The sequence below is a fragment of the Chelonia mydas genome, chromosome 22, assembly GCF_015237465.2.
Source record: "Chelonia mydas isolate rCheMyd1 chromosome 22, rCheMyd1.pri.v2, whole genome shotgun sequence".
NCBI classification, from domain to species: domain Eukaryota; kingdom Metazoa; phylum Chordata; order Testudines; family Cheloniidae; genus Chelonia; species Chelonia mydas.
This window is the reverse complement of record NC_051262.2, coordinates 8,514,970-8,530,246: the sequence shown is the minus strand read 5'-3', so window position 1 is coordinate 8,530,246 and position 15,277 is coordinate 8,514,970. Positions and strand designations below refer to the sequence as shown.

The window sequence follows — 15,277 nt, the reverse complement described above, 5'->3', positions numbered from 1 at the left end:
TGCCCCAAAGTCCCTCCTTCATGCATCTTCTCACTCTGCTGCAGCATTCAAATTTGTCTCCATTGTCTCTTGCAAAGCTGCATGACCAGTAAGGAAGCTCTTGTGCTTTCAGAGCCATGATGGGAGTGGGGCATGGGGAGGGGGGATAAAAAAGAGGCCTCTCCTTTAGATAGCATGGATTTGTCAGTATCAGCACAGACAGGGTAGAGCCCCAGCACTGCATGGCTTCTTTTTGCGGTCTCCGCTGCTGGGGAAAGAATGAGGAACTAGCCCTGATGGCCACCTGTTGTTGTCGGTGAACCAGTTGTGGTGACCTTCTTTTTCAGTGTGTTTGCTGCCGTGTGAGACCAAAGTCTCTACCCCAAAGAGCAGAGAATATAAACTCGACAGACACAGAGGAAATTGTACGCATGTGATACACACAGGAGCACTGTAGTGGGATGCAACACATCATCTAAACCAGGGATGGGCAGACTATGGCCCGGGGGCTGCCTCCGGCCCTTCAGACGTTTTAATCTGGCCCTCAAGTTCCCACTGGGGAGCAGGGTTTGGGGCTTGCCCCGCTCTGGTGCTCCAGCCGGGGAGCGGAGTCGGGGGTTGGCCCCGCTCTGCGCGTGCTATCTCTCTGCCCGACTTCCAGAAGCAGCGGCATGTCCCCCGTCTAGCTCCTACGTGTAGGAGCAGCCAGGGGGCTCCGCACGCTGCCCACGGCACAAGCACAGGCTCAGCAACTCCTGTTGGCCAGGAACCTCAGCCAATGGGAGCTGCAGGAGCAGCGCCTGCGGACGGGGCAACGTGCAGAGCAGCCTGGCCATGCCTCCGCATAGGAGCCAGAGGGGGGACGTGCCGCTGCTTCCGGGAGCTGCTTGAGGTAAGCGCTGCCCGGAGCATTCCCCCTTCCTGAGCCCCAACCCCCTGTCCCAGCCCTGATCACTTTCCCACCCTTTGAACCCCTCAGTCCCAGCCCAGAGCACCTTCCTGCACCCACAACCCCTCATCCCCAGCCCCACCCCAGAGCCCACCCCCCCCACACACCCTAAGCCCCTGCCTCAGCCCAGAGCCCCCTCCTGCAACCTGAACTTCTCATTTCTGAGCCCACCCCAGAGCCCACACCTCCTCCCACACCCGAACCCCCATTTTGTGAGCATTCATGGCCTGCTATACAATTTCCATACCCAGATGTGGCCCTCAGGCCAAAAAGTTTGCCCACCCTGATCTAAACAAAGAACGCACGAGACAAGAAAGGCTGGTTTTGGGGGTGGGGGGGTTCCTGCAAATTTGTTGGAAGAGCCACCAGCTGATGGCTTTCTGCTACGGGCAAAAGTTACGCAGTTGGCTTGCCCTGCAGAAATAGATGTTTGCAAGTTGATACAACTTCACTCCTCCTAACCCCAAATGCAGAATTAGTGATGGGGGAGACTGGTAAATGTTCAGGGTCTAGCTGCAGTGTTTGGTGACCCCAGTTCTGAACCCTTCCCTGTGCTCCCAAGCCAAGAGAGGCTAAGGCCTCCCATAATTTGGATCCAAGTTTCAAACAACCCCCAGATCAGGTGATTATAAAAATATAGGCCACTTGTAAAATTAGGAGCCTGGTCTGGTTCACATCTCAGCCCTACTCTCTAAACGTGGGAATGTTTAGCTCAGGTTTTGATTCAAGCCCCTGTTTAGATTCAAGGAAGGGCTTCCGCAGGATCTGCAGTTCTTCAGGGGTGCTGCCGTGAAGGGAGGAAGTCTGTGTGGTGGCTTTGTGGGGCTGAACCTGCAGGGCGCTCGGTGCTGGGCACCCTTCGCTCTTGCTGTTTTTAGCGGGAAGGATGACCATACCTACAGAAAGGGGGACTGAATCCTGGGAAGAAGATTTGGAGGGTTGTGGGGGGGATAATAAGGGGAACATGAGCTCCTAGTGCAATGCTGTAGCCAAAAAGGGCTAATGAGATCCCGGGATGCAGGGGAATCCCGAGTAAGAGTAGAGATGTTATTTTACCCTCTGTATTTGGCACTGACGAATATTACCCAGCCGAAACACAACATCTGAGAAGGGTTATTTCCTGTCTCATCAGACACTCTCTCCTCACCTGCCCCACCTCCTTCTGGATTTGCTACACAGTGATTCCTTGGGAGATGGATACAAGAGCCTTCAGGAGAATGTTATTGCAGGTTTGTCTTTGTTCTTAATTAGATCCCTTCAAGGGAAAACCTCCTGGCCCGGTTTATTATCCAGCTTTGTCAGAGCTTATCTGCTTTATCTAAACAATTTGGAGAAGTCTCTTTACCTGTTTGCTTTACGGGAGACATTATCATAATCCTTTGCAATTGGAAATAGGGACAAAGGGCCACGTCACAGATGAGGGGATGCCTGAGGCTTAGGAGCTAATGGATATTGGCCTTGGAACATGTCAAAGAATTATGCAGGGTGCTACTGGAATTTTGGTGCCTATGGCCATTTGTAGTTAGACCCCGATTTCCACTGTGGGCAGGTTCTGTAAGCGGACCCTTTGAAAATACAAAACTCGGCATACAAGTAGCCAGCCCATGTGCAAAGTGACAGAGTTTCTTGGTCTCAATTATGCTGGAGCATCTCCAGGGCTGATGTGTCAAAAAGAATTTGTTGTTTCTGGTGACGTACTGGTTCATATTACCATAGTCAATAGGTGTGCTGCTTTCTCCCATCAGACACCAGCCTGAGCCCAAGTTTTGGCATTGTGTGAGGGTCATCTCTTTGTAAAGTCACGTCCCATGGGAGTTTTTGCCTGAGAAAGCACTTCAGAGAGCAAATGTGTGCAAAACGTACCCAACACACCCGGACCCGTGCAGTTCTCCCGCTTTCATTGCAAACTCAAAACTCAGCCCAGGTTCAGTGAGTCATAAACATTGGCAGGTGTATGGTTTTGATGCAGTGCAGCAATTTCACCTGTTTTTGCTTTGAGTTCTTTGGGTGCATTCCAAACTCATCAGGCGGCTGAAAGAAGGTGTGGCTGAGGTTCATGCAGCCCTAGCTAGAGACTCAGCGGGCCTGGTTCTGATCTTGTTGACTCTGTCTTTTAACTGAGTAACTCCACTGACATCGACAGAGCCAATCCTGACTTCCACCGGTGCAAATGAGATCAGGAGCCAGACCAGAAACTCACAAATACTAGACAAGCGGATGCAGTTATATGGGGGCATGTTGTGCTCCACACTACACAGGTTCACCTGCAGTCAGGGACTGCACCCAGTAAGCGAGAGAAGCATTTGAGCAACGGAGTTTTAACTTGCACAAAACTGGAGTAAATGACTCTTCACTGTCACTTCAAACCCTAGTCCCTGTACTTCTCCCCTAATGAGGGGACCAGATAGTACCTTGAGGGGCTTTATACTAGATATTTATATGAGAACAGACATGCAAGTTGTCTGTTTTACATATTACTGCCCTGATTTTTTCAGTTCACGCAATGAATAATTTACAGAAAATGTGTGTAAGTATCTCTTTATTATTCATTATAATGAACTGAGACAGGAGTAATAGTCCACTAGACTGGAATTCCCTAGGGCTCAACTTAACTAGGCTGCGCTTAGCTCTCCCACGGTTCATTTGAATAAAGGCAGGGCTCTGAATCCTGACATTAGAATAGCAGCGTATGTTGCAGGTCAGGACTGGGGTGTGCTGGCAGAGCTCTGGGGGTGTGGGAGAAGGACTGGGATGCTGTGGGAGGGATGCTGCCCATCAGGGGTAGGGGGGTTGCTTTCGATTAGCCCTGCAGGTGATGCCACATGTCCGGATTCAAGTGCATTGGCAGAGTTGTATACAGAAGCCAAGACCTGAGCTGCGAGTCCAGATTAAGGTGCATGGGCAGAGTGGTATAAGGGGAACATGAAATATGATTCCAGTGGCTCAGTCCGTCTGTTGTTAAATACCCTGAAAAGATTTTTATTCTGAACTTGGATGGGGGAAATGCAGGGTGGAATGACCCCTCTTCCCCATGGTCTGTGGGTCCACCATGTCCTTGGGCTCCCATTCAATGATGCGGTGTCTCCTTCTGGAGTGGTGGAACCTGTCCCTTTGCCACTCCTCCGGCTCTTGAGAGGCAAAGCTTATGTAGCTGCAGAAACGGCATCTTGTTTGAAATATGGCAGCCTCCTGGGGTAAAGGTAATAACATGCCAAGCTCAACGGACCATCTGTCTTCCTAGGAGTCCACACTTGAAGTGGCTAGTGGGAGCACGCAGCCGCTACAAGGGGAGAATTATTTGTTTAAGGGGGAATATATCTCTAATTCCTCTGCACCGTGTGCCCAGGGGGGCACTGAAATATGCTTAATGCAGTCCCACCCGCACACCCCAAATCATAACCGTGATAGAGTTGACACTTGGTGAACATGGCGTGGGAGGCGTATAACTTTTCTGCAGCTTTGGTGCAAGAGGCCCGACACTCTCCTCCTGCCACATCTGGCGGCAGAGGTGAGCGAGATGAAACGTCTTGGAAGGTGCCACTGCCAATTTATAAGCTTGACGAGGGGGCTGAGCAGGAGCAGCAGCGTCTGTGCATGGCGTGACCCAGCATGGCCTGATGATCCTGCCTCAGCACAGGGGGAAGGACCCGATAACCTCTTGGGGGCCCTTGTGGCCCCAGATTGCTGTGATTTCGATGGCGTTAATACTCTGAGAATTCCCCTTCCATACCAATGTCAAATCACATGCCTCAAACACAAAAAGAGGTACCTGGACCCCCCTGCTCCCATCCCTCCCATTTGAAAACAGAAGCAGCCTTGGACCTGTTCGTTTGCTAGGGATTAATGGCCCGCTTGGGCCAATATGGGCTACAGACACAGCTTTTCGGCAAGGAACAGTGGAGGACCAGGTTAGTATCTGAGAGAGCCTCTGATGGGGGTCTGTGTCCCATTGGCAGCTGGCTGAGCTTGATAAGCTTAGGTGGGTCTATAACTGTAAGGGTGGTGGTGTGGTTAAGGCACTAGGCTGGGACTCGGGAGACCTGACTTCGATTCCCTCCGCTGCCGCAAACTCCCCGTGTGGCCTTGGGCAAGTCACTTCTCTCGACTTGCCTCAGTCCCCCATCTGGAAAATGGGGATGAGAATACTCCCATTTCCTGCCCTTTGTCCCTCTTTTCTATTGCGATCGTAAGGCTCAGGTTTTTAAAAGGTGGTGAGGTGTTACTGCGCTCAGCCTTCAAGTCCTACGGGACTGAGGTGGCTAAGTTCCATTTTCAAAAGAGGTATTGGACCCTAAGTCTATTGAAAGTCAAAGAGACTCAGGTGCCTAAAGCCCAGATCCGTAAAGGTATTTAGGTGCCTAACTTGCATTGTTTTCAGTGATTTGAGAATCTGGGCCTAAGTCACTTGTGAAGATAACTCACTCAGGACTTGCAATGCTGAGCAGAGCAATGCCTAAATCCCCCAGAAATCTGGGCCTATGTGCTTTGGGGCAGAGACTATTTCCTAAAGTGTCTTTACAACACCTAGCACGATAGGGCCCTGATCTCAGCTGGGTCCCATAGGCACTGCCACAATGCATAGAACAATAATCACCGAGCCACTTCGCAGCTCTGTGCCTCCGTTTCCCCATCTGTAAAATGGGGATATCACTGGCCTGCCTGTCCAGGGAATTATGAGAGTTAATTCATTCATGGATGAAAAGCCCTTGGAGATCTTTGAAAGGACAGTGCTGTAGGAGGACCAAATATTACTATTATAACCCACCAATTAGTCCATTTTATCACAACCAAGTGTTCGTGCCTTCCGTGCTTGCTGAAGCTTTGGAAAGAAAGGGAATGCTCTGGAGAAATGCTTAGCTCCTGATATAGCCAAACATGTGATGCTTTTTCCGTGGGTGCTCCCAAGCTAGACAGACCCAGGAGTAAAATACATCAAGATCATCTATCAGAATTAAAAAGACATGTGTTCCAGCCTTCCAGGAACATTTTAATTCCTTCTTCGCGCCATTCCTCACCGATGGTAACTAACCGCTCAGAAACGTAGCTCTAAAACTTTCCAGTGTCGAGTGGCAGGAGAGGGGAGGGCTGGACCTAGGCAGCAAATAAATAATTGAAGTGTGTGTGTGTGTGTGTGTGTGTGTGTGTGTGTGTGTGTGTGTGTGAGAGAGAGAGAGAGAGAGAGAGAGAGATTTACAGCTGCTTCTCCAAAGGCCGCCCTCATTCTTCGTCTTTCTCCTTTGCCTCTTTCCCTGTCCATTTCTTGCCTTTATGCTGAGTCTGTTCAAGCCCTCTGGGGCTCAGCACAGTATATCTCACAGGGGCCGCCTGGAGGGCTTTACTGACAAGCCAAGCTGTCAGCAAATTTCACAGCTTCATCTAAAATTCTGTGTGTCCAGCCAGGGGAAAGGGGAGGGGTAGGGGCTGTGATGGTCGTGAGAGAGGGGACCTATGGAGAGCCTCTCTGGGTGTTCAGAGGACAAACAGAATGGCTTCCACCCAGAAAGGTGACACTGTTCCTTTCTGCGGGGGACAGTTTCTCCAATGCTTCAGAGCACCACGTGGTACTGCAGTGAACAGTCGAAACTTATCCGCATAAGGCTAGGATGTGACCGAACAGGTGGGATGTGTCAAATACCCTGGGATACATCCCCTCCAGATTCCTGCGCTGGAATTTGGAACTGAAGGGCACTCTGTGAATGTCTCTAGTATTGTCCCTTCTGAAAAGTGCCGTGGAATCGTTTCTGTGGTCGTTTGTCCAATTAATATGGGTTGTAACCTCTTGGGGGTCAGGAACCTGCTTTTTATGTGGAGTCCCTACTACACTTGTGGAGGCTATGGGATAAGAATAATAATGAATATGTTTGCTAGAGTGGTTTCTATAAAACCCTATTTCATTGTTTTGCTGCCCTGTTGTTTGCATCTCTATTATCCTGTACAGAGCTTTTTCATATTAAGTTGCCCAATCCCACTAGTGAACAAAATGACCTCTTTTCAGCATCACTGTTGGGCAGCTCTGTGGGCACGTTCCCAGCTGGCCATTGGCCTGTTTTCTGACACTGTCTCCCTCCATTTGTAGGTGTACTGTGGACGAGAGGGTCACGCGAGTAGCTTGGTTGAACCGTAGCACCATCCTGTATGCTGGAAATGACAAGTGGTCTATAGACAACCGCGTGGTCATCCTATCGAACACGAACACCCAGTACAGCATCAAGATCCATAATGTGGACGTGTACGACGAGGGGCCCTACACCTGCTCCGTGCAGACAGACAATCACCCGAAGACCTCACGGGTGCATCTGATCGTGCAAGGTAAGGCTCAGCGCTGCACGCTGAGAAAGAAACTTGTTAAGCTGAAGGGCGCCAGGGCTTCCCATCAGTACAGCTTCTATTAGGTGCTGCTGACGATGTGCAGGGGATAATGAGACTGATAATTCCTGCTCTCTCTGTCTTGGATGCTTAGTAGTTGGGCATTGAAATCTTGTCCTTTGGCTGCTGTTCCACACTCTGCTAGGTGTCCCAATGTCCTCTGATGATTATCCCATTGCAAGTGCTCTGCCGTCTTGGGATTGAATATAGATGAAGTGAGCTGTAGCTCACGAAAGCTTATGCTCAAATAAATTGGTTAGTCTCTAAGGTGCCACAAGTCCTCCTTTTCTTTTTGCGAATACAGACTAACATGGCTGCTACTCTGAAACCTGTCATAGAACAACTAGTTACTCTGCTAATTGAAAGTTTAGCTTGGGCCCCTTAGAGCTTGCCTCTTCCAGTTGGGAATTGCACCCAGGACTAATGGTTGTTAGCCAGGTATGTTATCAGCAAAGACATGGACCCATCAGCTTAAATGGTCTGGATTGTTGTGGTCAATGAGCTCGGCTGGGGACTGCTTTTGAAGATCCTCCTGGTAACAGCTCAAGAATTTTCCATAGAAGAAGACGAGAATGGCAAGCTGAAGTTTGTTTTGATAGTATCCTAGGCATTGGAAGAGCCGGCCAGGCATTGTCAATTCTTGCTTTCCCGTCTGCTTAGTGGGGCTCAGTTCCAGAGGAATAAGGATTCTTAGCATTGGAAGTGATGTCTCAGTGGCACCTTACTGGCCTTGACAGCAGAGTTATCTTCTTCTTTGGGAAATGCAGTGCTGAAATAAAAGAACTGTCAGGTACTGTAGAGGAACAGATTCAAAGAGAACAAGGCTATCACTTTTCAGGAAAGAAGACAGATTGTGTAAGTACATCAAAGTCAATACAGGCCATAAAGGGCTTTTGGCACACAGCTTCAGTGGATAATGCTATTAGAAAAACGCCTTGGCATAACATAAGCTGTTGGGTTGAAAAGTGGGAGTCTCGGAGTCTCTTCAATCAGAAGGCTCTCAGAGCCTCTAGATCTGAGACAGGTTGGGTAGGAGGAGGTGGGCTGCAGCATGTATCTCTTTTGAAGGAGTTCCATTGAGTTGGAATATTTGATCCAAATCAGACAAGTCTGAAAGCTTCCAGTACCTGTTGGATAACATGAACTATAAACTCAGAAGGCATGCGCCCTGCATCCCCTGGAAGGAGAAGGAATCCTCCTTGCGTGACTAGGTCAGGAAAATGACCCTGTGCATTAAGAAGAGGGGGTGACACTGACACCCTATGGGTTAGAGAGCTTTGGTCACTGGTGGAAAGAGCTGTCAAAGAAGGGGATGTAGGGTAGTTTTCACAGCCCGTTGAATCATAGAAATAAATGCTGAAATGCATTAGTTCAATTATCTTCAAAGAATAATGAGACCAGCTCTGCCCATGAGGAGCTCTTGTTTTTCTCAGCACTAAACAGATTTCACCCCTTCACCAGCCACCCACCCGCCCACTTCAATTAGAAAGTAACTCCAGATCCCTACTTCTTTGCAACAGCTATCGGGTTTTGTCCAGTCTATAGATTAATTTTTCAGAGTTAGTGTTAGTTCAGGTTAGATAAAGATAATGAAAGTTTCCTAATCCTCTTAAAGAAGATTTATCTGGCTGAGTAGAAAGCTCTCAGAATACAATAAGGCATGTATAAAACCAGGACCTAATCTTTCCTTTAATTTCAAACAGCTGATGGGTATTGATTTTGCAATGAGCAAATCTGAAAAATATCTGTGCCCCAACCTGTTTCTTAAAAAAACTCCTACGATTATTTATCCTCTCTCCATTTAGAAATGCTAAGGTCTGATTACTCCCACCAATCAGCTATCATTAAGGAAGAGAAAAACCCACCCAAATCTGTCACCTACCCGGTTAATTATGTATAGATCTAGGAATCAGTTACCTCACCGCTTGCCCAGATTATTGTATGCTGTTGTTCTTGCCAAGCCCCTGATGGAATTTACTGTCATAGTCCATTTGGGGGGGACTGTATGCTGCACCAGGCATTGTAAAATAATCAAGGCATTGTCACCAGGAAAGGGCAAAACTGATTTGGGAAAAACAAAATAACTTACTCGGCCTTTCCCTCCCCGTTTGGGGGCATTTCTAGACCCGAACTCAGACAAAGCAGCTGCTGAAATGTTTGCATGCCTGCATATTCCATTTTTACACCCATCTACACATCTGACATTCAGCAGGGTCTGGAAAGCCAAGCACTAATATACCCCCCCAAAAAAGCCTGATCTTGTGAGATATGCACCTAAATTTGCAGAGCCAATAGACTCTGAGACATCTGTCTCTATAACCCGAATCTATTTATCTACCCTATCCTGTCTTTATCTTTCTAATTCATCCATTGCCCATTTCTGATGTATCTGAGCACTTGACACTATTATATAAATCCACGTGAGTGATTTACATGTGGACTTCTCTTTTTCTTTCTCCTCCAAGATCCAAATTCCAAACCTTTTGAGGTTCACCCATACCTAACTGTAACTAGATACAGGTTCAGAAGGCAAGTTTCAGAACTGGTTATGGATTGCATTTAGGAGAGGGTTCAAGAAGCAGGTTTGATGCCAAGGCAAGTGTTCGGTGTCAGGTTTGATGATGCTGAAATTCCTTGTGCTGGTCTTGCGATAGTTTATCTCCAGATACATGATTTTGCGATATGGTCCATCTTAGCCTGAAGTCTCAGGAGAACAGCAGTTGCCATCCAAACCATTTACTAGTAAATTAACTATAAATATCCTGGTGTGATTGTCTTATCTCTGTACTGGCACTTCAGTGTAACTACTTACGTGGTTAAAGCTAGGCATATGCTTACGTACCTCACTGAATTGGGGCTTATGTGATCCAGCTTAGTGGTTATATGCCCAGTTTCAAACTGGAACCACTCAAAATGTGTCTGTTTCTGCACAGTTTCGCTTTGAGGTTAAAATTCCCACCAGTGCCATCGATCTACTGCAGTTATCGTCCCTGGTGTAATTAAGTCCATGGAATAATCAGAGGCATGCATTTGGCCCTGGGATTGTAAATGGTAGGTCTAAACTGGAATTTACAAGGGGGCAGGGCGTGATGTCAGGCTTAACTACAACACCCTTTGCTGCCTCCACGGGGTTCATATTAAGGACTGGAAAAGACTGGCTGGGGACTAATATTAGGAGAGGAGAGTGGATGCAGTATTGTTAGAGAGCAGGAAACAGATGGAAAACAAGGGGCTCTCTTTTTTGCCGCAAGGGTGTGTGTCTGAAATGAGTGTGTGTGTGAGACAGAGAGAGAGATTATATCTTGCCTATTTCCCCCTCCACACGCTCCAACTCCCTTCTGCACATAACAACCAATATCTTGCCTACTAAAATCCATGTGTCATTATCTTATCTCTTTAAAACAAGACGAAAAAGCCTCTTACTTCACAGAGACACTTGTGCCAAACTCTGCTTGCAGCAAGAGGAGAGTGCAGGGAGGTAGAGATCCAGGGGACCTGCAGCCGTGGCTTTCACAGCAGCACAGTCTGCAATGCAGACTTTTCCCCTAAAGGGCTCAAGAATCAAGAATGTTCGGGATTGTGATGTTCATGGCCAACCTTCCTCTGGAAATGCTTTATTTCCACACACTGGGCCAATTTTGCCTCAAGCGTAACCAGGCATTGTTCGGTTGACTTTAACGGAGTTCTCCCCACTTTACGTCAGCTGTGAATTTGGTCAGTAATTCTTAGCTTTACCTTTATTCATCCAGATGACTGGGTCTTCCTTTCACACTCTCCATGTCTGTCCAGTGTCATGATCATGACTCAGTGCTAAGGATGCTTGTGGCCAAGTGGTGCTTGAAGCAATTTCACTGCTCGTATGGACAGGGCAAAACCAGGAAGTGCTCGTGGTGCTGAAAATGCTGAAAATGGTGTTGTCCCATCCGTACTATCAATTAAGCCATTGTCAGGACATGCTCAGGGAGAGTGAGGGCAAAGGTCATAGCAATGGGTCAATTTCCCCATTTAGCCGTGCCTTCTAAATTGAATCTGAGTTTGAGGGGCACAAGTGACTGTGCGAATGGCTGATTTTTTTGATTTTTTTTCGGCTGGCAATTCTGAAAAATTGGGGGCAGGGGAGATTGTTTCAGGCTGCCCTAAAAACAAAAGTTTATTGAAACTTTCAGCTCCACAAAATAGTTTCAGGTAGAACAAAACATTTTGTTTGACCCGCAGTGAAACTTTGCATTGAGATTTGGAGCTTTTAAAAACAAAAAGTCATTCGGAATAAAAAAAAAAAATCAAAAACGTTTGTTGACTTCTTTCCGATTTCTGTTTCGACACACACTGTTTGGCAAAACCAGCACAACTCTGTGAAGCAGCCCAGAGTCACTGACTCTCCATTTTTCACTGGGAAAAAAGTTTCAGCTGAAAAATGTCACCCATTTGTACAGCTGACTGCACTATAATGGAAACCAGTTAACCTGGACGCAGTGCAACTTGCACATTTAAAAAAGCTTTTCCTTACTGGCCTCCTATCAGTGGAAATGAATTAATTATTTTCTTTTTTGTGATTTGGGACTGCTAGCGTGACCCACGCCTGCTTGGTGTGGCGCTCTGTCCCCCTCTGGTGGCACCTAGACCACCTAGCGATTGATGAGTCTGCTACAGCCATGGCTAAGAGCTATGTATCTTTCAGCTCATGCAGTAGGGGCTCATACGCTAAGCTTCAGAGGTCCCAGGTTCGACTGGTGATCGGAGATACAGAAACTTTCACCACTTGTTTCCTGCTTCAAATGCAGCCCGGGTTGATCAGGAGTGGGAGCTGTTTTGCTCTGACAACCCTTTGATGGCCTGAGTCCAGTTCTGAGCGGGCAGTATCACAGAGCAAACCACCAGCGTTGACAGTAATTGTCCCTCTCAGCAGAGAGGCCAAGGACTAAATGGGCCATGGAGACTGAATGCCCATCTTAACTCTGCAGTTGGTTCTTCCTGGTTAAGGTTGAGACTTGCAGGGTAAGAGCAGCATATGGAGAATTTGCACAGTTGCAGCACACATTGTCCCTGTTCAGTGGATAAGTAGAGGACTCCAGTCTCTGGGGCTGTCAGTCAGCATTAAATTCATGTACATTTTAAATAAAAAGCCCAAACTCTGCATTATCTCTAGTGTAAACTGTAACATTTTGGACCAGTAATTACAGTGTGTACATGATGTCAACCTCATTTTTCATACAGTGCCTGAAGGGAGGCAGTGTTGTCTAGTGGTCAGAGCAAAGAAGTGGGAGCCAATATTCCTGGATTCTGTTCCCAGTTCTCGCCACCTGACTTGCTGTGTGACACGAGGCAAAGTTTGCTAATTGCCTGGTGTTTCCCCATCTCTTAAATTGGGATAATAATCCTTAATTCACTGTTATTAATGCTCATGAAGTGCTCAGAGAGACTCAGATAGAAGTGCTCTCAGGTAGGAGAGCAAAGGATCATCATTTTTACCTAGTTACACCCAGTGGAAGTGTCAGTGCTCTGATAGAAAGTTGGCACTTAAAAGACCCTCGCCACGTTCTGCTGAATCAGGAAGATTACGGCCAGAATGCAGCAATAAAAATGAAAGAAGGGAAGGGTGGGGGGAATCCTGAGTTCAAAACTTTGAGTGCAGTTTCAGCACGGAGCGAAAATCTACTGGTGAAGCTGAAAACTCATGAAAACTGGCGAGAGACCTGAACCCAAATGCTGGCTCTAAAGAGACCCAAGCTTTGGGGGAAATTGCATTTGGATCTGAACTTTGTGATTGGCCCTATTCTGTATAACCAGAGGATACAGTGGTCAGGTGGTGAAGGCACTGGACTGCAATTTAGGAGATCTGGGAGGCTCCTTCCAACTCTGCCACCAGCTCTTGGGCGATCTTGGGCAAGTCACTTAAGGTACAGTTTTCAAAAGCAGCTAAATGACGTTAGAGCTTATGGCCCAGCTTGACAACGGTATTTAGATGTTGCTCTGCTCAGCATTACAATGCCTAACCGGCTCAGGAGCGTAAGTCTCATTTTCAAAAGTGATTTAGGGACTTAGGAGCCCAAGCCCTATGATTTTTTAATGAGTCTTAGGCTAAAGGCCTAAGTCCCATTTGCAAATGGGTCTCAGGTGCCCACGTCATTTAGAGCGCGGTTGAAAATGTTACCTTTATGCTGTGTCTGCACGGATGGGCGGCGTGTAGCGTACGGGCACCACATGTGTAACTACATGCTGCTATGAAAGGTCACTGCACTGTGTAGCTACTTGCTGCTGTGAAAAGACTCCAGCAGTAAGGGGGCAGTGGGGAAAGGCTCCAACCACAGGCGTGCCAACTTTCTGATTTCCCTGGGGGTGCTCGGGCCCCACCCCTGCCTCTTCCTGCCCCGCTCTGCCCCTCCCCGGAACACCCCCCGCCCTTGCTCTGCCTCTTCCTGCCCCCACTCCTTTCCCTCCCGCCAGTGCCTTCTGCCCGCCGCTGAACAGCTGATCAGCAGCAGGCGGGAGGCGCTGGTGGGGGAAGAGCTGATCAGCGGGGCCCCGGAGCACCCACAGAGTCAGCACCTATGGCTCCAGCAGCTACCTTTTCCTGCTTGCCTCCCCACTGCCAGATCCTTTCGCCACTGCTGGAGACTTTCCCTGTGGTGGGGAAGCAGGGGGGCACTACACTGCTAAAAATAGGCATGTAGAAATGGGAGGCACTGCTTGGGCGTGTCGAGAGCCATATAGGGTACATATCCCGGGGGGGTCAGGCATGTAGGGCTCTCCCCCACCTAAGCCATATCTCATCATCTACACTACTGTCTATACCCATGCTCGCTGAGTGGGCAGTGTCTGTACTCTACAGGCTGCTGTAAGTGTAGATGTACCTTGAATCTCTTTGTGCCTCAAATCTACATCTGTAAAATGGAGTTCACTTTTTTCTCCAACCTTCTGTCTGCTTGGTTTGTTTAGACAGTAAATTATTTGGACCAGGGTTTGTCTCTTACTACATGTTTGTACAATACTCATTCCTGCTGCTCTCAATGGACGCCTCTAGGCACTCTCATTATAGCACTAATGATAGCAATGGGTGGGAGCAAAGCCCTACCTCTGTCCCAGCCCTCCTGGCATTTTGGGGACATTCGGATGTGGGCCCGAATGTGGAGGCTCAGGTCCATCGCCCTGGAAAACCCAGGAGATGCCAGTGGAACCACAGACAGACAGCCTGGGGCAACACAAGTGGGAGGTTCATGCTCCTTGACTTAATGAGCTGCATTGTGTGCTCAGCTTGGCTAGCAAACAGGCATTAATGACCAGTTAGCAACTGTGTTCAGGTCAATTAATTTATATGTGTATTTTGCAAAACTAAAAGTTGCCCGGTTAAATTATTGACTCTTTGTCCCTGTATTCAATTTGTTTTTAATTGCACGACTGCAGGGCCAGACCTCCCCTCGTAGCAACCCCCCGGTAAATCTGCCAGTGATTCAACAATCAACAATAAATGTGTCTCTTCATGTCATTATTAATATGTCTCCTGGATTGGTTCATTACAGCAGTTATCAACGGTTTATAAGAGCGGGGATGGCGCAGGGCCAGAGGGCTTTTTTTTTCCTTTTCTTTTCTCTTTTTCAGAGGCTATCTTGTCGTTATAAGATGGATGGTTTCATGCACACACAAGTGCATGTGTGTGTGAGAGAGAGAAAGAGACAGAGAGAGTTATAAACAGAAAGATACCTGGGATATAATTTAATGTAACTAGGATATGAGCCACCTAATCCTCGTCTTATCATAAATAGCTGCTGGGCTTAGGACTTCTTTCTGTCTATCTCCCTCTGCTCTCGCTATCCCTGTATAAATGAAACTAGAGCAGATTTGGCAGACCAAGTAAAGGTGAATGGGGAGGGAGGGGGGAAATAATTGTCAGAGTGACTTCATTGGCACTAATGACATCAGAGGAGCTGTAATTTCGCTATCAGACCAGTTAGAGCCTTTTGCCTTCGAAAGGGTGTTGATTAATAA

The 15,277-nt window shown here is 47.8% G+C and overlaps 1 protein-coding gene across 4 annotated transcripts in view; it reads left to right on the top strand.

Moving 5' to 3' along the window:
- OPCML (opioid binding protein/cell adhesion molecule like) overlaps positions 1–15,277 on the top strand; it is a 702,725-nt gene that overhangs the window by 538,712 nt on the left and 148,736 nt on the right. For all 4 annotated transcript variants that reach the window (XM_007066975.4, XM_043533935.1, XM_043533936.1 and 1 more), the window contains one exon: positions 7,005–7,237. In XM_007066975.4, the coding sequence (XP_007067037.2) occupies positions 7,005–7,237 (233 nt within the window). The remainder of the gene's footprint in view (positions 1–7,004; positions 7,238–15,277) is intronic.